The following is a 24467-nucleotide window of genomic DNA, read 5'->3' as shown; positions in this document are numbered from 1 at the left end:
GGGGGTTAAAGGGAAGTCTGAAATGGCATCAGATGCTGAAGAGCAGCACAAAATGCTGACCATGGTCAAGACGATGAGTACATAATTGATTTTAATTGACTTTTATCAGGATGAAAGAGCAACTACTTTCTTCTTCCCTTGTCAAATATGAAGTCTTACTGAAAGGAAATCCAGGCAGCTAATATCTCTGGGGATTTGACTTTTGCTCCCTAGATTCTTGATTGATTTGTTTGGAAAAGTTAGTCTAATCAGTGGGGTTATTGAGAAGTTTGCACTGGAGAATTATACTCCTAGCACCAATAGAGTTTCCAAGTCCCAGCAGTGTTCTGTCAGGATGGGAGATAGAGTTTATTGGCATAAATTGTCCAACCTTCTTTTTCTGATTTTGTGACCCATTTCTCATATCAGTGGAAGAAATCTGAAGCATCTCCCATCACTGGGTTTTCCTGTGTTTGTTCCCAGTGAAGGTGATCATGTATATACCATGAAAAGGCAGCTCACTCTTAGCTGTTAGGGCTTTTTAATGCAGGGCTTTACAGGAAAATTGCAAAGTGATTCCTAATTCAGAAAATCTCTGTGAATCACTGAAATATAGATGTTTCTATACAGCTACAAATTCTCCACTGTTGAGGTTTTAAGATGATGATCAAATTCTGATGAAAATTAACCTAGCAACTCTAAGCATGACTGTATTTTTCTTCAACTCTTTTAATTACTTCTTACTAGAAAGTCTTTTCAAATGCATTATTTTGGAAAATCTTAGGTGGTGAGCAGTGTGTAAGTTATCATAATGATACAGCAGTCTCCCAGTCTGACAGATCTTTCTCCCACCCAAATGATTCCAACTTCTTTGAAGAAGAAGTTTTCTTATTTTGAATTATGCTTTCATTAAGCAACTGATTAATGTTGATCCTCTACTTCATGATGTATAAAACATTCCATTTTATATGTTATCTAGACTTTTTCACAATGGTTTTTAGGAGATTACTAAAATGTTCCCTCCCTTTGTTGCTATCTTTCTTGTATATTCATACATTTATTTATATGTGAGTACAAATCCATGTAAATGTATAGTAATCTTCCCCTTAGGATACTGTGAATGTATATCATAAAGGAAGAGGAGATTAACAGTAGAATACAATACAAACAGGCTGACTTTATGGCAGTCTTGCAGAAAATCATGCCAAGCAAAAGAATAAATAACAGCTGTGTTAATCAAAGCCAAATTTAAAAGATAAGGCTTGAATTTAGATGGTCAAAGTCCCAGAAAACTGGGCAAGATTAATGCCCACAGACAAAAGAACTCCAAGGAAAAAGAGTGTAATAATACATAGTTAAGTTGAAGGCAAATTTTCAAAAGTTCTCCGGTGATTTACAGGCCTAAGTCAAAACTGACTTTGAGAGCAGGACCGTTTACTTTCCTGTGAGTCCATAGGGTTTGCGCTCTGGAATCTTTCATTCTTTCCTGAAAATAAGAGTTGGATGATGGCCTGCCTTAGTCCTCTTTTGGAAGCATAATCTGTAGTCACCTGAAAGTCCAAAACATGTTCTGTCCAAGCAGAGGCTGAACATCAACCTGGGCTACCAACTCAAACCAAAGAACTAGAGGTAAAAGCATGATTATTCCCTGTTATACTGGAAAGCCATATGTCATCTGGTTTGGATTAAACTCCCAAAGATGTGTTAGCCTGTTCAAGATCCTGTGGAAGCATTTTGAATCAATAATTGTAACTGACATAAATATAGCCCTCGACTGGAAGTCATCCAGAGAGAGAAGAGAGCTGCAGCAGTTCAGCCAAGATGTATTATATCAAAAGCCTGGATAAGTAATTTGCTGTCCTTATGGGAGGAATAGCATTATAGTTTCACAACATTCAAAAAGTGCCTGCACAGTGAAAGATCTAACACAGTCATTAAAAGATGGATGAATGCCCAATGAATCTTCACCTCCTATCCTGGATCATGGCTCTCTTATCTAGGCAAGTGTGGGAAGAGGAGCATGAGCCCACAATGACAGAGGGCACAGCAACAGCTTAGTCGTACTCCTTTGACAAGAGTATGTGAGCTTCCAGACATGATTTACTATGTTTGCATAGCAATATTAATGACTTTTTAGTGGTTATCTAGACAAGAATATGTACAGGATTGCAAAGCTCAGATAGAAACTTCAGCGAAGCTGTGTAGGACTTACAGAAGCAGTCATTTTATTCATAGCTTTAAGTCACAAACTAGCACTTGTATTTTAACCCTCTTCTGTAACAAAACATCTGTGTCATTTTGGAGATCTCATTTCACCTGCCGCTGTAATTTTTAATTGATGTCTTTGGAGTTGGGATATGATGAATTAGCTCTTGCCCATATAATTAATGAAGTGCTACAGGGAGTGGTTGAAGTGTTCTGATAATTACCAAATTCTGCTGTTATCTACTGCATGATGGTTTGATATCTGGGTTCAGACTCTAGGCTGTGACTGGCAGGGAAGTACTCAGCTTAAAGAGACAATTCTCTAAAGTCCTCTGTTCCATTGTCCCAGCACAACCTGGTGTAAACCCCGAAGGGCTTACAAAAAGCCAGTACAAAACAGTAAATGTCAAAATAACCAAGAGTAATTCCTTCTTGTAATACATGGTGTCTGCAAAAGGTGCTGAGGAAATTTCTAGTACAGTTCTGGGTTCTAAGGTTTCTACTTCCCAGGAGAACATGAATTGGCATTTTGTGCCCATGTTAAGATGCTTCAAGCTAAGGTACCATGCCTCTATATCTTCTGTGTCTTGAAGTCTTCCTTTCAACAAGAGCTTTTTTTTTTTTTTTCTGTGAGGTTTCCAAGAGCTACATCTTACTCCCCCAGCATCAATATTACAAAAAGTTAAGTCAAACCTTACACACAGGAGTCATTTGGATGACTTCAACAGGGCTGCTTGTTGTATTCAGAATTACTGGCATCACTGAGGCACCATATTTTGTAAATATTAATAGCCTCTGTAGCTCTAAGGCTCAGGAGCTACCATATACTTGAAAACCTAGCTTTGAAATACCTGACATGCTATAGCTTTCCTCAGAGTCCTCATGGATGAAATATTTGAGACAAACCTCAAAAATCATATAAGCAGGAGAACAAAGTGGTAGTTGAAGGAAACTGGAAAGCTGTTGTATTGAAAGCATCATGTATTAGTTTTCCCATTTAAAAGGTGATTTTTCTTGTTCTGGTGTTTGCCTTTTTTATGGGTATGTGAAGACGTGTGTCTTAGTCTAACATTTCCAGCTCTCACTGGAGCCGTAGTGGTTTGGAAGCATCTCGGATTCATTTGACTGCTTACACAGAAAGGTCATGTTTTTCACAGGCATGTAGTACAAACATTTGGACACAATTAGAAAAATACCTCTTAAGACCTAGAGGCCTTGACATCTCTCATGAAGATGTTCTTTCCATCTCTTTAGCATAAGCCTAGAAATCACCTGAAGATCACAGAAAGCTTTTATACTCCACTGATAGGAGCTGTATAGCCAAAGTGTAAGAAAATGCATTGTTTCTTTTCTCTTGAATTCTTCATGCCTCCATTGAAGACCTGAGAATATAACAAGCTAAATTTGATCTTGTGGTCCACTGTTTCCTTTGAAACTGGGAATTTCTGCTCTTTAGAGGCCTGTGAGGACCTCTTTGGTGTTCCCTGTCTCTTGTGTTTGTCTCCATGAAATTTTAACCTCCGCTCATTTTCAGCTCTTTTCTGTCATTTCTTAAGATGTCATTTGCCATCACCTCACCATTACCTTTCATAGTACTGGCAATGCTACTAGATTTATCTGGCAACTCAAGAGGTTCTTGCTAGCACAGTTTTGTAGCTACATTTTAAATGAAAATTCTCTGGACCAATCTCCAAAAGGAGTCTTCTACCAGCTTTTGATTTAAAATCAGATTTACGTTTACAGTTATGTTTGTATAATTACTGATGTCCTGAACAGGAGAGATTACCAAATAATATACTGAAATTTAATTTTAAAGTGAATAAAACAGCCTAAAATTTTAACCAAAAGAAGATAAATGAATTAGAAAGAAATGCAACCTTCAGTGTTCCCCACAAAATGTGGGTCAAAAGCCTGTTCTCATACAGTTTTCTTCTTAAAGTTTGAAGGTGAAATGTGCACCACATTAACAAGACATCTATTGGTTCAACATAGACAAGAGGATTTAGTTCTGTTAATATTGCCTGGCTGGTTGGAACTTTTTAGTCATTAATTTTTGTAGAATGTGAAGTGCCGTCATTGCTTTGACTGAGCTTTTTACAAATACTTGAAACTGAGTGGAATGAGGGGCTGATGTGAGACTTCTGCTGATAAGAAAATATGACAGTCAAATGCTGTTGGAGAAACGTGGGAATATATCCTCCAGCTGCAATGCCCATCCCATGCCCTGTGTGTTTTGGCATTGGTGTCACCTCCCCTCTGCACAGAGAGCCCTTCTCAACTTCCCTGCTTGCTACACTCCTGCAGAGCCTCTCACCCTGCCCAGCAGCACTTGATTTCTGGAAAGGGAAGGGAAGAAGCAGGGTTCAGGGACATCTGCAGACAGAGGGACGGAAAGGCGGACAGAATTAGAGATGAGGCCTCACATTGCCTCATGTCATCAACAATAAAGTCACAGACCGTTCAGGACATTGACAAGAGTTTCCGCGTTGATGTATTTTCCATCAGTTTCCAGCTGATGTATAACCATTTTTGTCCAGGTAAAAACAGAAAGCCAGTGCTCTGAGATATTCTCCATTTACTTTTCTTTATTCATTGCACGTTCTTTATCTACACTGCTTTTTAAGCAGTCTCATCAACAAAAAACCAGACTATTCAACAAGTGTGGAACTCTTTCCAAAGTAACTCATACAATCTTTACCAGTGTACTTGAGTGGCATATAAAATAGAATTAAGCACATCTTGATTTTTATTTGGCTACAGAAATTTCCAGCAAATTTTTCATTCCTTCTGACTGATTCAGTGTGGCACAAAGTACAATACAGCACAGAAAACACAAGCTGAGGGTCCGAAATTACCAGACAGCCAACCCAGAACTGCCAAGAAAAATTTAAATGGTGTTCATTTGCTCAGGAAGTTTTTGTGATTTGTAATAACTTCAACATTAGCAGTACCACAAAGAAGGATGTTCTGAATTTAAACATACGGGATAAATTAAGCCAGTAGGTTGTAGCAGTTTATTGCAATCTGAGAATCTGATCCAGAATTTTCATGACAATATGAAGTTGTTCATCGCTCTGTCAAAAGATTCAAAAATATCTTCAGTGAATATGCATTTCTTTAAAATAAAATAACTTTAAAGGTAGTGTTTTGTTTAGCTTTAAAAGTTCAGTGTGTTACTTTGCATTACTTCAGTCCAGTCCTGTGAATACTATTAAGCCCAATGTTCAAAACATTTTGTCATGAATACCATTCATGATGAAAATGTAAATGAATACATTAGAGTTTACTTATTCATATTTTGTAGCTCAGCCATGGCCTTCAATATACGTTAAAAACATCTAAAGAAAAAACCAATAACTCAAGTAATGCTTGTTTGCTTAGGTCCTGAAGCCTTTGAAAAAAGTGTAATGGGTGGAGTGCTGACATTTACTTAAAAGCATTCATTAATTATAGGAAGGAAGAAAGTAACGGCTGGACTTCACTTAAAACTAAGCACAAGAAAACTTCAAACACATATTGCATGACTTTAAGCTCCTGTTTACATGTTCACTCTCTAGATGTATCTGCCGTCCTTCATTGCTTATATCAGGACCTTAAAGTGCTCACATTTGCAATATATGCAGTTTCATGAGCTACCTTCCAGTAGACAGTATAGTCCAGTTCCTTATGCTATTACCTTAAGTCAACCAAAATTACTGACTTTGTCTTTTGAAGTGTTTCAGAAAGTTGTGCATGAGTTTCCTAATTATAATAATTGTGCTGGTTCAAAGGATAGCTTCTATAGAATGATATAAAAATTAAAAAATGTATATTCTTTCACATTCTCATCATAAATGCAGGCAATGTTAGAAGATGCATTGATAGCTGTAGAAAATTTGATCCCTTATGTTTCAGTACTTTATTGTGTCTGCTGATATTTTAATTTATTTTCTTTTAAACTGTAATTTGTGGTTCTAGAGCCAAAACTCTTCTAATATTGTCAAGTTTACATCTCACATTGATTTTATTTGGTTTGCCTCTTTGCTCGGTGAATGATTTGGGCCCCATTGGAGCTCTGGAACCTGTGCATTTCCTGCAGTTTTAACTATTCTCTTGTGTTATAAATAATGAATCTGGCTAAATGTGAGTTGCTGGCAGAGGCTTATCAATTTTATTGTGAAAAATATTCTGGATCAGTCTGCACATTACATTCCTCCTCCTTCTGACTCCTTGATACTTGTAGTTGCATGCAGAAGGATGCACAGTGGCCTGATGTACTCCAGCTGACATGAGACCATGCTGTACCCAGGGAGTGTTTACAGGGCTCTTGATTACCTTAGAAGTGACACTACCAGAGCACTAGGAAGCAAAAGAGCGTGACAGCTTTTCCACTGCCTTCTCTGAGGTCTTCCTCACTGCTACAGATAGCTCTCTGAGGAGGGACTGAGTGCATGCAGTGAACAGCATCACACTTTGTGCAGTACCAGTGTTTAGATAGAATCCAATACATTTTTGCTTCCTGCTCTCCTTTTCCTTCGTGTGGATCTTAACCATCTTTGCTTGCTACTTTAGTTAATGCACTGCTTGCCCTAAACTGCAGAACAAAACACTTCTGCCTCATGCTATTTGTGTGCCTTCACTGAGTCATTCATGACAAGGATTAGTAGTAAATGCAGGGCTGCCACCAAACCCATTTTCAGGTTCAGTCCAGGTGGAATCTGAAGGGTTTGCCTTGGATTTCAAAGTGCTCATCTAACTAGGATCACTCTGTGTGAGTGCCAGATGGAAGTTATGGAGGTAGAAGTGGATAAATTGTACAGTGCATGTGCAGTGAGCCTGGTGCTCCCGGAGCCTTTCATCGGCTCTAACTGATAAAGTGTGACATCCAGTGGGTTCAGTGCTCAGACACAAGTCATTTGTACTGTAAAGGCAAAATAGAGCAAACATTTTCTGGAAGCACAGGATTTTCTAAGCCCACAATACATGGCCCACATGCCTACATTTCCTCCTGGGAAACTTTGGCCTACCCTGGATACCTGGATTTTTTTTCATAGAAAATAAATAGGCAAGTATCATCACAACAGAAGAGTTTGCCACTTCTAACAATAAATATGTGTTGGAAATGTTTAAGATGTTTGAACCAGCTGCTCATGTCCAGCCTTTGCCTCCTGTAGGTCATGTCCAGATGTTTCTTATCTTGCCCATACCCACTGAAAATTACATGTAACATGTTCTGCCGTGATCTGTTCATGTTCTTAAGTCATCAGCATTGAAAACTGGCTTATACTGCTTCCTCTTAATCTATTTGAAAAGAATTCTTTCCAATTAACTTGAAAAAAAATGGTTAACAGAACATACTCTTTCATTTGGGAACCCCTTCAGCCCTTTAGCAATAGCTTTGTTAGGAGAAAGAAGATGAAATAGAGTCCCTTTCAGATTTTGACAGACGCATTGCAGCCATGTAGCGCACTGTCTCTGTTGCATCTGGCCAACATTGAAGTGATGTGATTGCCAGAGTGGAGGAGAGGTCTGGGTTATGTCCCCAAAGGTCACTGTTGCCAGCAGGCAATACCTAGAGAGTATATTCCCTGAACTCCCCAAGCTCAAAGGGTTTGATTGTGAGAGCCCTCACACTGGAACCCTCAAACAGAGAGAGATTCTTCTGCAATCTCCATGCTTGGCTGAAGACAGGCCACAATGTGGCCTTTGTTACGGCAGGGAACTTCCCTGCCACTTACAAGGACGCTGCGTAGGAGACAGCTGAAGAACCCAAGGTGAAACACATTTTTAAATGTTGGCAGGTAGCACTGGCATGCAAATTCTGCAACTCAATCTCCTACCTTCTGTTACTACCTTGATGAATTGCAGACAAAATATAATTAAATAAACAAAACTTTTAATTCCTGTAAATATTACAGACTTTTTCTCTTTTAAGTCTTTAAAACTTAAGATTCAGTAGACAACCCCTTCTGGTCCTAAAAACCACAGAAGCGTAGAACAACATGAGTTGGAAGGGACCATAAGGATCATCTAAGTCCACCTCTAGCCCTGTGCATGACAGCCCCAAGAGTCACACCATGTGCCTGAGGACATTGTCCAAACTCTTCTTGAACTCTGTCAGGCTGGTGCTATGACCACTTCCCTGGGGAGCCTGTTCCAGTGCCCAAGCAGCCTATGGGTGAAAAAATCTTTGCCTAATATCCAACTCAATCTTCACTTGACACAGCTTCATGCCATTCCCTCATGTCCCATTGCTGGTCACCACAGAGAAGAGATCAGTTCCTGTCCTGGCTCTTCCCATCATGAGGAAGCTGTGGACTGCTGTGAAGTCCCCCTTCAGTCTCCTCTTTTCCAGGCTGAAAAAACCAAGTGATCTCAGTCACTGCTCATACAGCTTTCCCTGTAGACCGTTCACCACTTTTGTAGATTTCCTTTGTATGATCTCTAATAGCTTCATATCTTATACTGTGGCTCCCAGGACTGCACCCAGCACTCAAGGTGAGGCTGCCCCAGTGCAGAGCAGAGCAGGACAATGCCCTCCCTTGCTGGGCTGGTGATGTTGTGCCTAATGCACCCAGGACAGGGATGGCCCTCCTGGCTGCCAGGGCACTGCTGACTCATGTTCAACTTGTCATCAGTAGGACCCCCAGGACCCTTTTTTGTGGTGCTGCTCTCCAGTATTTTGTTCCTAATCTGTGCATATATATCCAGGGTTGACCCACCCCAGGTGCAGAATCTGGAGTAAAATTCAAGTTGATAGAAACATATTTTGAAGAATCTTTTGTAGAATACAAAGACCGGCAAAATAGAGAATTCCTGTGTTTTGAAATCTAACCAATACAGTAAGGTGATAGCTTATTTTCAAACCCATCTTTGTTAACAAAGAGCGATGAGATTCACATGTTTTTGGAGTTCTGCTGGGCCACAGGATGAGAAAATTAATAATGAAATAAAACCTTCCTTTGCTTCTCATTCAAATACTCTTTTACAAAGCAGGGCAGTGTGACAGCAAGAGTGATCATGATAGTTAAATATTTGCTATACCAGATGCTAGAGAGAGAACAAGGAAGTTTTAGCATCCACTGTCTACAATTTGCCTAACATCTGCAAGATAATCAGAAACAGAAGTGTGTAGATGGAGTTGGGGGTTATTGTCTGATCCATACCCTTGTCTGTGATCAGAAGCCATGAAGCATGGGGGGAAGGAAATAAGCAGACCACAAACAGTGCAGGAACGAGTTCACCAGGAAGGAACCAGAAGATGAGAGATTTGGGTCAAGAGTGAACTGTGCACAAAAATACTGTTTCCCATTGCTGGTCTCTTCCTTTGCCTGGAATTTGTATACATTTTATTTTGCCTGGAATTTGTATACATTTTATTTAGAAGAAAGAGATGTATTGGTACATGACTGCTAAAAATTCAGAACAGTTCTTCATAACAAGGAATAAATATTTTTTCCCTGTCAATGCAAGCTACTATCCCCTTTTTTACATATGGGAAAAGCTGAACAGGTGGTTATACTGATAGAATTACTGCAGCGTGAAAAGGTGGATCTTCATCCTACAATGACCAGGACAATTTGGTTCCTTCACCTTTCCCATTTTTATAAATGTGACTAATTGTGGTGAAGCAGGTTCAGGACCTGCTGAATGAAATGAAGGATAACAGCCCACAGGAATAAGATATCCTCTCCCTCTGTGTAAACAACAATCAAGTGCTGTTTTTAACTACAAGATGGCTTTATTGCTCCCATTTGTTTTATGGATTCTTCACCATCCATCACTTAATTAAACTCAAAATACAAGCCTGGCTTTATCATTACTGAGCCTGTGAGCAATCATTAAGTGTCACTGAGCCAGCTCTTTGTGTGGTTTTACAAACCTTTATTTTGAGGATAGGATAAGAATGGCTTATTGGATCAGGCTTGGCTATCCTGAAATCAATAGGTTGTATCAGATCCTGAGCAGCACACTAGTGCAGGACATATGTGCAAGATAAAATACAGGGTCAGGAGGCCTGTTTAGCTGATGCATTTCTTCAGTGTTATAAATATACACCAGGCCAAAACCAGGGTCAAACACAGTTGAATTAGCTTTCTACTGGCCCATGGAAATAGCCTCTTTCCTTGCAATGGTTTTTCCACAGAAAGCTTTCTAAATTATATCATATTTCTCCTTCATGCCACTCTTTAACTCTTTCTTCTGCAAATATCCAGTAATAGACAAGTTATTTGATAACATTAGTTCTTATATGCTGTTCCCTTCTTTTTCTTTCCTTTCTCAGTGTTTTATATGGCTTTTCTTTTTTATTTTATTCCATCCTGAAAAACATTTCAGCTCATTCAGTGGAGTTGCTATAATATTTGCTCAGTGCTTTTAGGTTCATACTCCTCTCCCAACTTTTTCCATCGAGGAAGCCAGGATCTGAGATCCCTCCTGTGTTTAATTTAATCAGCATTTCAGATTAGCTCACTACTACCCATGTGTGTGAGGGAACAAAAGAAACTTAGCATGAACTTTGTGATTGCTGCTTGCTTAACAGGACTGGTTTGCAACTTTCTGTAGGAGCAGCAGAATCAGCTCAGTGAAAACTTTTTATTGTTCTAAACTTCTCTTGCGACACTGAGGAAAAAAGACCAAAACAAAGGACGGCTTGAGGGTGAAAAAGGTGTCAGGAACAGAGGCTGTCTGCCACAAGAGTTCCCAGGTAACAGGCAACTTGGGCTTCTTTAGCTATTTCTGAGACAGGCAGATTGCTGAGTCAGTGCTCTTACAGTGTCCTTCAAGAATTAATTAAAAGCAGTGAAGAATATGCTTTGCTTCCTCAGTAAGATTTTTTTTCCTGAAACTGTTTTGAGCAGCTTTGGCTGGAGGAAATGGGAGACAACTGCCATTATCACATAAAGGCAAGACCACTTCCTCCAGGACAAAAGTCACAGGTATATGGGTCAAAACAGCAGCTGGAAGTCTTTCAAACACATGAGCTTTAATTAGGCAGACTCAGAATAATTGGAGAAGGTTTGTACCAGACCGCCTGGAAGCAAGATTCAGATGTTTACCAATAAGGATAAAGCACCTCTGCCTAACCTTTCTTGTTGCTGGAATTTTACACAGCTTGATATAATCTGGGTTGAGATAGCAAGCCTCAGATATGAAGTTCTCAGGAGCTTTGTTCAGCTGATTTTCCGAATAAGCTCCATACTAGTAATATTGTTGTAAATGCACATTAATTACCCAGGAACCATAGACGTATTTGGCAATGCTGGTTGCCTCAGCAGTTGTTGCTGTTTTACATGGTCTATTTAAGCAGTTAGCTTTCTGGTATGGTAATATTACAAAATAAGCACACTCACTGTGGGGAGAAAAGCAGCAACCCACTAAGCCTTTTTCTTCCTAATTTGGTGAAATAAAAAGCCTTGGTCTTAGCCAGCTGAAGTGCTGATGGAGTTGAAGCCCAAGGATCAGTGTAATGTGGCGCCTGAAGAGCACAAAGGTCGTGGTCAAGATTCACACTGGGAGGGCAGGAAATGTTTAAATTCCCTGATCATGACTAAATGATGGGAGCCAGTGATCTATCAGGGATGCCCTCTTCTCATCCCAGTTCATGTTTGATTCCAGAATGGTGAGAGCATTCCTTCCTGCAGTTGCGGGCTCAGGAGCTCTGGGCTGTGCTGTATAGCATGTGTAGGGACCTACTTTCCACAGATGTTTATATTAAGCAGGGACGCGAATTTCTCAGCGAGCAGCAGTGTCAGGGTCTCAGGCCCCAAGCTGAAGAGGAGGCTGTGGCAGGAGGACAGACAGCCCTTGGTGTCCCCTCTGCTTGCACAGTGTCCAGTGAACGGAGGTCCCAAACACCACTGGAGTACCAGGCAGTTTTGCCTTTTTCCTTGTTTGTGTTCATTATCACCTTTTAAACAAAAGACCTCAGGTTTTAACAGCAACAAGCAATGGGTTGGTGGGTGCTGTTTGCCCCACCCCACCTAACTCCCAGCTGAAGAGATGGGGTTTTCTGGCTGCTTCTCAGGAGTTCTGCTTCTGCTGGTTAGAACCTCTGCTCAGGGATGCTTGGTACATTATTAACTCACCATTTTTAAGTCCAGTGATCCTTGCATATTTCTTACTTGCTAATGTGAGGATGAGACATAGATGAATCCACCAAAGAAAGGGTAGTCCATACAAAAACCCCAGAGGCTGACATGTCCAGATGCATAATTACAGTGATTACAATTTATCAGGTACCCCAGCCTTGTGAGGCTTTGGGAACAAAAGCTGACTGAAACTCACATCTCCCCAGAGGCAGAGCTACAACGAAAGCATTTTAACCACACTTGTGTCACAAATTCCTCTCGCATTTGGCAACTGTGGCTTGTTCTAATTAAAACAATAACAGATTCAGCACTGTGTTTTAAAGCAAACAAACTCTTTATGAGGGGAGAAACACTGAAGACAGCACTTCTCTTCCCAGAGAGCATGTCTCCACCGCCACACAGCATGTTCTCCCCTGCTGCAATGTTGTCGCCCATCAGAAAGCTTTGCTTCCAAGAGCACAGGGGCTGTTTTGGCAGATGAATCATCCATATTACACCTATGAGTTTTCAAAAAGAGGCAAAGGCCTGAGCTTCGCCTTTTATAAAGCCTGATCGTGTCCAAAGCTGGATTTGATGTGCTCTGTTGTTTCCACCACAGCTCCCCAGCCTGGGGCTCAGATCTAGCCCAGAAGGACCTGCCCAGATAAAGTGAGGAGGCCCTGCAAGCCCCAGGGAAGCATCCAGCCCTTCACTGGCAGGGAAGGTCGAAGCAGACGCAGCAGCACAATGAGGGAGAAGCATGCTCAGTCAGCTTTATGAAATAATACATTGTTTATACATCCATTAGGAAAACTTTGATAAGGAGGGAAACACTGAAAAGGAAACATCTTTTTTTCTAGTGGAGTAAAAGTGATGCCAGTGGTTTTAAACAAAGGCGTTTTGGCAGGATCATGCCATACAGAAGAGGAAGAGAAAGGGAAACTGCATTTGAATTAGTTCAGATAAGTGAAGGTCAGAAGACCTTATGTCAGAATTTTCCATTAATTCCTATGGTCTAGCTCTCTGCCAAAATTGTGTTACCTCCTAACTCCTTTGTACAAATATTGTTGTGGTTATTACTACTGATTACTGTATCTACTGCAATTACACATACAAAAGCTGTTTACAGTATTGCAGCCATAATAATGCAAAAGAACAAAGTCAGATAATTTTCATGGTGGGTGTTATATGAGATTTTGAATGAATTTGTATAACTCTCTTCAGCTGCAAGTACTTACGGTGGAGAAAAGACAAGAACAAAAGAGCAAGGAGCAAACTTTGTTTTAATTCAATTCCTGTATTGAATCTTAACTTGAAACTTGATTTTTGGTGAATCATAATTTTTTGGAACTTGTGATCAAGACCTCTGTTTGACCTAGAATATACTACTTTAATTCAAAGTCAAATTCTGTTTAAAATTATTTTAACTTAAGAAAAAATCTCAAATCTTTTTTAAAGGGTTTTCAAATAAAAAGTAATTATTTTTCCAAATTAAAATCTTTCACCTTTTTTTCTTTTTTGGAGTTAAGATGAGATTGTAAAATATTTCAGTGTTCCCAAATCTCATTATTTTTCCCCAGAGAAGTTTTCACTGAGGCATTTCAGCCAGTAAGCAAGACAGGAAGGGATAGAAAGAGAAACTGAGGCAAAAAGAAGTGAAAATAGGTTTCCAGTGTCTCTTAGGTGGATACCAGTGTTAGAAATAGAAATTATGTTTCCTGAGTTCCCTCTAGATTGGGAAATACTGAAGGACATTAAAGAGATAAATTATCAGATGCAAGATACACGTCCAGCCATTATTGTTGCGACCAGCAGAGATCCTGACAATTACCAGAACTGTGTACTTGGCCTCTGAAATCTTGTCCCCGCTTCCTGGTACAGTCACAGGTCAAGCACTGGTTGCCTGCTCCATTTGCATGGCACAAGTTAGCATGGCAGAAAGATGATTTTGTTTCTGTGGCTTTCTCTTTTCAGAAAGTCTTTCTCTCGTTGTCGAAGAATTAACAGGATGCTTTCCAACGAGTCAGTACCTCCTGCCTTCAGTCGCTCCAATTCTCAGGCCTCCATGGACAGCACTTCCATGGAGGACTTCTGGTGTGAAGTAGAGAGCATCAAGGAGAGCAGAGAAGATGGATCTGAAGAAGCAATGCTCTTGGAGTTCAAGCCTGCTGATGGTGAGCACATGAACACCACTTATTCCTCATACCCTGGCTTTACTTCCTCTCTAAAGAGTCGTGCCCTGATCTCCTTCCTTGTGTCACTCAGTCTGAGCAGAAGAACACCACTTATTCCTCATACCCTGGCTTTACTTCCTCTCTAAATTTTGCCCTGATCTCCTTCCTCGTGTCACTCAGTCTGAGCAGATGTACTAGTCTGGGTCTATGATCATTGTAGCTCCTCTTTTGAGCATCACAGTTAACCACTGGCAAGAAACAATAATTATCTGGTTTATGCACTGGAGCCAATAATTAACTTCTGAAGTAAGTTTTGTTGCATTGGTTTTATTTCTGCTTTGGGAGGACAGATACAGTGTAATTCAGAAAAGAAAGGCACTCAATGAAAACTAAATCTCCAGCATTAAATAGATTAAACCAAAACATTTAAAGTAGCAAAATGTTAATTTAGTATGTTATATTTTAAACTTTCTGGCTTTTGATAGGATATCATTAAGAAATTATTAAAGTCTTGAAGCAGTTTTTGGTTAGATGTAGTATTCTACTATCAGGAATTTGATATCTGCCTGTTTCTCTGAGGTTGCCCAATTAAGATAACATTCAAGGAGACTTTAGAGAGATAAGTTTGAATGTAAGGATGCCTACATTGTTTAGGCTCCCCACTTGACCAAATTCATTCATTGCTTATACAAGGTATCCTGAAGGTATTACTGCCTCAATTTGTTGCCCTAATGTTTTCCCCTCTCATTAGGTACTGTATTTGGAAAAACATGCAATATGTGCTAGCTTGTTGCAATGCAGCTTTGTGTTAGATGATTTGATAACATCTAGAACAGTGGTTCTCATTTGTTTTTCAATTAGGACCCCCATCACAAATGCATTGTATTGTGTAACACAAAATTGAAACCAAATTTCTTCTGAGGTCGTGACCTGCTGATATCTGCTGCTACCCTTCTGTGGCTCCTGGCCCCTGGTCTGGTAACTGCTGATGTAGGGATATATTTTGAAATGATGGCATGTTCTTTCCATACAATTATTAACATGAGTGGTGATGTATTTTTCCTACCTTGACGTGCAATGGGATGTCATTAATTCTGCTACCAGGAAGAATGGTGGAAAGTACTACTTTATTATGCAATCAAATACGCAGCCAGTCATGGTAAGTAACCCAGGCAGAGGTATCTAGCTCCAACCATGCACTGTTTCCATGGGAAACACTTCCCATTCACTAGTTTCCAGCTGGGCTCTCCTGGAAGCAAAGGGAGAAGACTGTCGGGGTTCTGAGGTTGTGATGACCCCAAGGTAGTAGAAAGTCTTTTTTCTCCCAGCCCCGCAACTGAAGAAGAAGTCGAGATTCATCGGTTCTGCTTTTCAAGGTTGTTAATTTTTCCTTATCTATAGCATTCATTCTCTGACCAGCTGAGGTCTGTCCAGCAGGTCGGGTTGCAGCACACTGTCCACCCTTGGGGTGGTTTTAACATTTTGTACTAAAAACTACGTGTACTTTATTTACAATAATTTTCCAATACTTATCACCTGTGTTAGACAGTCTGTCTCTACTCTAAACCAATCAAGAAGTGTGACTGTCACAGCAGATGATGGAGGACAAGAAGAAGGAGAAGTAGGGACAGGACACGCCCAGATTCCTCCATCTTGCCTCTTGAACCCCAAAATTCTAAAACCCTAAAACTCCAAAATTCTACTTTTTCACCCTCTGACAAATTAACTGTCATTCTCTTGTGGCTTGTAAATCTTCACATAACATTGGTAATTTCTTCCATGGACTAAAATCAAAGGCACAGGTGTTTTTGACTTCGTGCCAAGGTCTCTGAGCCCCTTGCCAGGGTCTCGAGTCATCCACGGCAGCCAGAGGAATGTCCTGGGTTCTGACAGAAGACCACCAGAAATCTTGATCTGCTGTGAGGGTTATGACCAGTCAGCCTAAATCCACTGTTCTGCATTCCTCTGTTCCTTATTGGGAAAGCCCCTGTCTGGTCATACTCTTTAGCTTGGAGACACCATAAGGAGATTGTGAGCCTCTTGGTGCCTACTCCATGCAACTGTCAGCATGAACTAACAGGTGTCCCTGACTTGTCTGCACAGCCAGGGGAATGACACAAATCTGTGAGCTGCCAAGATGGATAACTTATTAGGACAAGGCAATACAGGACCTTGTTTTCCAGAAACTTTTCCATCACTTTCATCACCGCTGAACTAAATCTGCTCAACAGCCTGAACTCTGCTGCAGTCCCATGTTACCCTTTGTCTGAGTACACCTCATTACATCACATTGATTTTTTCCCCTCTGCCCTGAATTAAAAATGAGACTGCAAGTCAAAATGTAATACATCTCCACACTTAATTTACCTTCATATTGTTGTCTTAAACACATATATATGTATTGCATACACCCACACACAATCAGACAATGTTTGTCCTCGTTATTAACATCAGGAATATATTCAGTCTGGGATTATAAATCTTGGAAATAATAGTGAGTTCTATTAAGGTCCTAATAGGATAATACTCCTTGCCAGTGATCAAAACACTAAAAATCAATGTGGAAACCCTCAGAGCAAGATAAAAGCAAATATTCATCACCCTTTCGAGATGTCTTTGAGAGGAGGAGATGAAGATCCTTAAGAAGGAGGCCAAAGGGTGATAGAAGCCAGGCAGGCATGACTGTCAAAACCTGAATGTGATTTGCCAGACATCATGTGCAAAAGGGCAGACAACAGCATATTTATTCTGTTAATGTTAACAGATACAGTCAAAAAAGAACAGAAGATCATGACAAGTGACACAAGGGATGAAAACGTAGGGGAGGAGAAAGTCATGGTGTATTTAAGATGCCCATGCTGTGCAGAATTGCTTTACAACTTTTGTTACAAGCCTTGAATGCTGTGAGTTATTTAAGGTTGTATCTCTGGGCTATTTCACGTTACATCTGAGATTCAAAGCAAGACATACCTCTTTCCTAGCAAATTCTGTGAGAAAAAGAGAATTACCCTCTCAATTATCTGTCTTCTGGTGGAGCAGAATTAAACACAGTATTAAGACCATGCTGTATAAGTAGCTAACAGTATAAAAGAAATGCTTTCTTAAACAACATGGAGGGTGGGTGGGGGGAGTTAACCTTAATTTAATACCAATGTGTCATAAAATTTTGAGCATTTTTAATGCAGTAATTTCTTCTCTTTAATACTTTTACTCCTCTGATTGCTGCTGTTATGTGTTAGTCTATTGTTTGTGTGTGGTTGGAGCAGGAAAAGGGAAAAGCCAGGGAAAACAAGTCACAGGGTGACTCGTAAGCAGGCAGAATTTAATGTCTGCCCTGTTATTTTTCATAGCAAGTTTGATTACAAGCTCAGTTCTTGGAAAGAATATGTCAGGACAAAAGCCAAAATTAATGTAATTTAAAAGCCGAAACATGGATAGATGTGGCTCCAACAGCGGTACACAAGAAAAGGAGACCTTCTTAGAAAGAAGAGTGAAAATACCAGAAGAACCACTGCTTCACTGGTTCAAAGCTTACAGAGAAGGAAAAGGAACAGTCTTCATCCTGTCTGTGGATACAGAAAAGATAAGAGCAGAGGCAAGCTCTTTCATGGGATACAGGGCTGATTACACCCCTGGCTAACACAGAGCAGGGGGTTTAGAAGCAGCTATTTTTGTAGTGCTTTGTAAAGAGGCAGGGCATTTAACAATGAAGTCAGTGATGGCGCATGCATAAGATGCTTTTGCTTGTCCCTACAGCCCAGTCCTGTAATTTTCTCTTTTGTGTATGTAACTGCCAAAGTGCAGCAAACTGGTGTCCATCAATCAGCCTGCATTCTGATGTCGAGAAGAGGCAATAAAGGGAGAGTGGAAATACCAACCTGCCATTAAGACTGGTGCTGGGACAAGAACAATAAGTGCATTGACAAGTTGTTTTATAGAACATGCTGTAAATTAATCCATTTCCTGTTTGACATGTTTATTTGCAGTACCTCTTCTTCAGTCAGGGCTGGAATGAAATCACTGTCTTGTGTCAAGCAGCTTACTGCTGAGCTAGGATTGCTCACAAAACTGAAATGAAGGACCTCAAAATCTCCTATGTGAAAAGAGACTTTAAAAGACTATGACTGTTTATTTCAAAATGAACACAAATCAAAAAGCAGTGACAGCAAAATTTAAAATTACTGAATGATTCAGAGAAAGTAGATTGGGACCTTTTCACAGCCAGATAATGACAAGGCAAATTCATTTCAGGTAACAGGTAGCAAGCTGAAAACCTATATTGTCTTCACATGGACAGGTTTTGGTTGTGAGGGGACTGCAGGTGTGGCTCTGTGAAAAGATGCCAGAAGCATCTGCTATGTCCAACAGAGCCAGGATAGAACACAATTCTTCCCGCAATGCATACGCTCACTATGGAACCAATTGAAGTACTGGTTTTTTGCAATTGCAGTATTGAACCAGTTGGGAAGCAAGTATTGAACAGATTAAACAAGGTATTATAATTAGATCCCAAAAAACACTGGGGTGTACCGTGCTAGTGAGTCTTTAATAATTAGAAGTTAGGGTGATGCCTAGCATGACAGGATGGCTGTTTCTGCATCTTCTTCCCTTACATGACCTCTTAGACACCTACCCCTTCCTGAGCCTTGTTCTTTAGTGAGCAGGTCTGGTTCTTAATCATCTTGTTCAAAACAAGCAATTGGACTAGGTGGGCATCACCCTTCTCTCAGTATGGCTTCTTCACTAGCAACCAGCCAACCCTCCGGAATCGGGAACTGCATCAGTAGTGTGCAAATACATTATGCTGTTCTGTACACACCTCCAGTATTTCTGTTTATTTGAATTGGAATACCAATTTTATTTCCATCAGCCAAATGGCTTTCTCCAGTACACCATGCTACAAATGGTGAGTGTGGCATAAATGGGAACTGACGGGATTTGTGCTTTTGAATTAGGGGTTAATTTTTAGGGACCTTGCTTTGTCAGGTTGATTACTCTGCTGCCTTCTTCACATGCATATGCTGATGAAATGTCTCTTCTGTTCTCCTCATAAGCCTCTCTTCTGACAAACCAAAAGTTTTTCGAAGACAATATGTTTACAAAACTAACTTAACTTGCACTTGTGGCCTAAGAAAGATTGGAATTAGAGTATTCTCAAGATAAAGACTGTGGTAGCAGTCCATCATGCCAACTCTTTCCTACAGCCCCCTCTCCCTTCCTTGTCAGGCTTATTAACATGCTGTCTTCCTCCACAGAAGGGGAACTGGAGGCAGAATGGCTGCAAGACGTAGGTTTATCCACATTGATCTCAGGAGCTGAAGAGGAGGATGGCCAAGCCCTGCTGTCCACTCTGACCAGAACTCAAGCTGCTGCTGTACAGAAGAGGTACAACACCTACACTCAGACCCTGAGGAAGAAAAACAAGCACACAGTCCGGGATGTGCGAGATATCTTTGGCACCAGTGACTCTTCTGTAAGTATCCTCATGCATGCCTTTGATCTTAATTTTTATGCAATTTGCAAGTAGCTCACCAAAGTTTCTGCCAGACAGGAACCCTTTCCTGCTGACAATGCACAGACAGTCATTAGCAGTTTCTGACTGTAAGACCAGGCTTTTAATGCTGTATACTGTACATTTGAGAGGAAAGGAAGAAACCAAATACAATGGTACACAGTTTTGTAACCAACCTGTAACATAGAGTTGTATCTGTTGCCAGCCTTCCTCCCGCAGCCTCATGTCAAGACTAACATTTACTCCTTTATTTTTTGGAAATTGGTGAGTTACTCTTGGCAGCTATTCAAATTTTTGATGGCTTCTGGGGACACTTGCTATTTGCTCAGCAGTCTCAGTGGTGAAGTAAAACTTGTCTAATGAAGCAACTGGGGTTCAAATATGCCTAAGCAATTAAACACCTGCCAGCACGATTGTAACTTGTACACTGGCAGTTACATTTCACTTACACAGCAAACAAAAGCCTATTAACTGTTCATTTGCTTCATGGCTTCAGAAATCAGCAGTACCTCTAGAGGTTTCATCCACTTTTCCCTGAGGATAGCTCTGAATGCACCAGTTCCTGTCAGTACATGTTTTGATTCTGGTGAATGCGGTCAGCTGTGTGAGTGTAGTCCACTGCTCAAAGCAACACGCGTGATTTTACGTTTATCACTCATGATATCTTAAATGGGAGTCACCAGTAAGATCACAGCTCACCTTTGAAATTAACATTAAAATTGTTGCCATTATAAAACTTCCAGAAACTATTTTTCATTATGGCTTTGCTTTGTCCTTTCGTGTTTGTTCTATAATCTCCTCAAGGCTTGATATCCTGGATTATTTAAAAAAGAATTGGGAACAAAAAATTTTGCTGCATAATTATATTGAAATTACAAAGATATTATGTCCAGATATTTAAACTTTTTGTTTCCTAATTCAATACCTGGATTCTTTTGAGTCTCTTGTACATATCCCACAAATACATGCAGAAGCATCCAATAGTTTCCTGTGGGCAGACTTTCTTTCATGAGAGATATCAGGCATGTTTGCATGAACATTAAAAAGCTGGTGGTACTCCTAGTTAGATTAGCTCACTTCTGATTCAAGTATCTCTAAACCATAAGGTGTTTATTTTTTTTTACAAAAGCTTGAGTTTCCTAATAAATTTCAATCAGCCAAATAAGCATTGGACATTTCCTATCAGATGGACACGTTATTGATTTATTTTTGACCTGCTTATTTTCCCCTTCTTACTTGATGAAGTTTCTCACTTGCAAAAGAGATTTGGATGCTTAGAGCAACTGCCCGTCAAATCAGTGTTTTACCTCCTCCAAAATTCAGTTTTCTTACTAGTTCTGCATTGTGAAAATCTAAAAGATAAGATCAAATAAGTAATTAAGTCTTCTAATTCTTCTTCCCACAAAAATATGCAGTTCCGCAGGTGCTGACCTAGATGTTAAACCCAGATGCCCAAACACAACTGCAGAGCACACCATCACCTCCCTCCAACAGACTGTGAAACATGGTAGTTCTAAAAGGCTGCAAGACCCCAACACTCTAATTTTCCTATTCACCAGTGCTTCTATCTCTGCTCCTTGTTACGGGATTTAGAAACCTTGTCCTAATTATCAGCCCTTCAGGGATAAACACACTTCAGGAGGGCTTGTGTCCCTGACCTAAGGGTTTCCCAAGTAGTCTTTTTAAGGGGGTATCAGCAGTCCCTGGAGCTTTGCTGCCTCTTTGGTCACAGCCCTACAGCCGTGTGATTAATCTTTGTGATTTATCAGTTTAGGGAAGAGAAGCACATTAAAAACAACCCAGCCAAAAGAAAAGAGTGGCAGGAGATGGGGCGAGCAAATCTCTTCAGCACAGCTGGGGGAGAGGCTGGTGAGGGGACTGCTTGAAATGACATGCAGTTTTGCTTTCCCATCCTGCCTTTTAGTTGGGAAGGGCAGAAGTAAACAGAACATGCTGCAAATAGCAAATCAGATCTAATTGTTTCACTTAACTCTATAATCCTCCCCATTAGGAGAATGGATTTACACCTCTTCCCAACAACCTAAGAATCACAAGAGCCCAGAGGGATGGGTCACAGGATGGATTACTCTTTTCCTTGGCTAATGATGAGAGAAAAGATGATTAGCTCACTAGAGTCACCTGAGATAGATTTAGAGGACCACTAAAGAGGCATAAATTAGTTGTCATCTGGAGTGGGGGAAGGAAAAGATAGATTTGCCCTAGATTTTTCCTCTCTGTTGTGAAAAAACCCTGCCTGCTAGATGTTTTGCTATTACTGCCTAGTGGCCAGGCTCTGCATGGGTCAACACAGAACAAAAGGTGCTTTTCCAGCCATCCTACCTTTAGGTCCATGCCCTCATGGCAGGAGTGTCCACTCAACAGACAAAATGGACTGAAATAAAAGGAAATGCAGCTATTCCTTTTCTTGTTTTGATAGCCCATGCCCTCATGGCAGGAGTGTCCACTCAACAGACAAAATGGACCGAAATAAAAGGAAATGCAGCTGTTCCTTTTCTTGTTTTGACAGCTTTGAGGTTTTTTGGGGGTTTTTTTGTTTTATTTGTTTGTTGGGGTTTTTTTTGTTGTTGTTTTTGGTTTTGTTTTTTTTCTGTTGTTGTTGTTGTTTTGGGGGGTTTTTTGTTGTTTTTTTTTGTTTGTTTGTTTGTTTTTGTTTTGTTTTTTGGGGTTGGGGTTTTTTTGTTTGTTTTTTTTTTGTTGTTTGTTTGTTTTGTTTTGTTTTGTTTTTTGGTTTTTTTCTGTCCTGGAAAGGAGCCGTGATCCCTAGGGGCAAAATGCTACCCCTGTGGTCCAAAAGCCACACCTTAGCAAGTAGAGCAGCCTGTCTCAGCTGAGGCGCTTTTGCTGTGCTTCAGACAGGTCCACAGCCAACAGACTGGACTGACAGCCACACTACTGAATTTTAAATTGGGTGATTTATTAATCACAGTGGCCTGATTTTCCTTACTGCTGCTTCCATCAGAAGCTATCGGCTCTGCTAGTGCTCAGAGCTTAGAAAAATCTACAGCAGAATACAAATGGGGGACACACATACATTCATTCTGTTATTGGAGAGAGGAGATGGGGCACTGTGCTCATTAACAACCCATCTCTGTACGTTGCAATTAACTAAAACTCCTGAACACTTTCTACAAGCATTTTACTTCAGCAATGCATGACAAAATCATGTCCTAGTTAAAGAAGACTCACTTACTAACCCAGGGCTATTTGCGTAAAAAGGTGTTTGTGATGGCAGTGCTTGGAAATATGAATATATTCAAAGCATGGGCAAATTGTATCCTGGCCAGAGCTATAAGGTTATCCTCCTTTGCCTCTATTTCCTTTAGCTGCAGGGCTGAAAATAAAATTTGGTCTCTTTGGTGCTCCAATGATTTGGTTTTACATCTTCTACAATGAGGATAGCTACTAAAGAACTATCTACCTCATCTCCATCCTCTCCTTGCTCTTCTGATTTCATCTTCCCTTTGGAAATTCCTGTGTATGTTGTAGCAGTAAACAGTGGGTTCTTTTTTAGTGTGTCTGATGAATCACTTTCAGTCACAAATCAGGATATGGGAAGCCTCACCTTTGCTGAAGCCCCAGGCAAATGAATAAAGCTGTCCCAGTTTATTTTAAGGACACAATTTGACTCTTCATTGTTCACATTCATTGAGAAAAGGTCTTCAAAAGTTCTTTAATTTTCTTTTACCCTACATAAATAATCTAGATCTTTAAATTCATGCATTAAAAAGGTTTTATTCCCAGTCTTCCTAACATAAAAAAAGTAAAGGGGGTGGGGGGAGAAGGAAGACATATTCACAAAAGAGACATAGATTTGGTTTCGTTGTAGACTCTCACTGTGGAGGCTGGGAAGTGGGACTGAGAATATGACATTTTCATGTTCCCCAGTTATTGTGCACAGTTCACATTATTCAGTTCCCCAGCCTAGAGCTGCCTGCTGCCAGCCCTGCTGGGTGCCAGGCAGAGGTGTGCAGTCCACTCCATCTTCCATATCTGTGTCTGCCAGCTCTGCCCTGCTTATCAGAACCAGGTTACTGCAGGTGCTTCACGACTCATTTCACCCATGTAACAAGGCTGGAAGTCTTTTTTTCTTAATAAACTTGACTGACTGGAAATCTATTCTGAATATTGTTCACAGGGTCAGACATTTTGAGCACTGAAGGTAGATGAGCTGGTTGCTAATATTTACCATTAATTTCTCCATCTGGATCTTAAGCAGAAGCATAATTATTTTAGAGTTAATTTTCCGAAATTGTTGAGACAAATTTAGCAAATCCTCTCCACTTCTATACTCCCACCTGAAATTTATAGTGCTTTTTTATGTCCTGAAGCTTTTTGTGTAAGTGTTGTGAGATTTTATCATAAGAGTGTCCAGTTCTCTTTTTTAGAAAATCTATGGTCCTTACAGTCTTCTGGCAAAGGAAGCCCATGCGCCTCAGATCTTGTTTGCTATCAAGTTCACAAGCCATTGAATGGACTTTCTCAGGAGAGATTTTATTCATGTTACATTTGACTTTGTTACCCAAATAG

The 24467-nt window shown here is 40.3% G+C and overlaps 1 protein-coding gene across 1 annotated transcript in view; it reads left to right on the top strand.

Moving 5' to 3' along the window:
* ARHGAP28 (Rho GTPase activating protein 28) overlaps positions 1–24467 on the top strand; it is a 74469-nt gene that overhangs the window by 27390 nt on the left and 22612 nt on the right. Inside the window, exons 2-3 of the mRNA XM_041477703.1 lie at positions 14208–14407; positions 19663–19880. Of these exons, the coding sequence (XP_041333637.1) occupies positions 14208–14407; positions 19663–19880 (418 nt within the window). The remainder of the gene's footprint in view (positions 1–14207; positions 14408–19662; positions 19881–24467) is intronic.

This window comes from Pyrgilauda ruficollis, unplaced genomic scaffold, assembly GCF_017590135.1.
Source record: "Pyrgilauda ruficollis isolate IOZ18807 unplaced genomic scaffold, ASM1759013v1 scaffold41, whole genome shotgun sequence".
NCBI classification, from domain to species: Eukaryota; Metazoa; Chordata; class Aves; order Passeriformes; family Passeridae; genus Pyrgilauda; species Pyrgilauda ruficollis.
The sequence above is the reverse complement of the archived record's forward strand: the minus strand, read 5'-3'. Positions and strand labels throughout refer to the sequence as shown.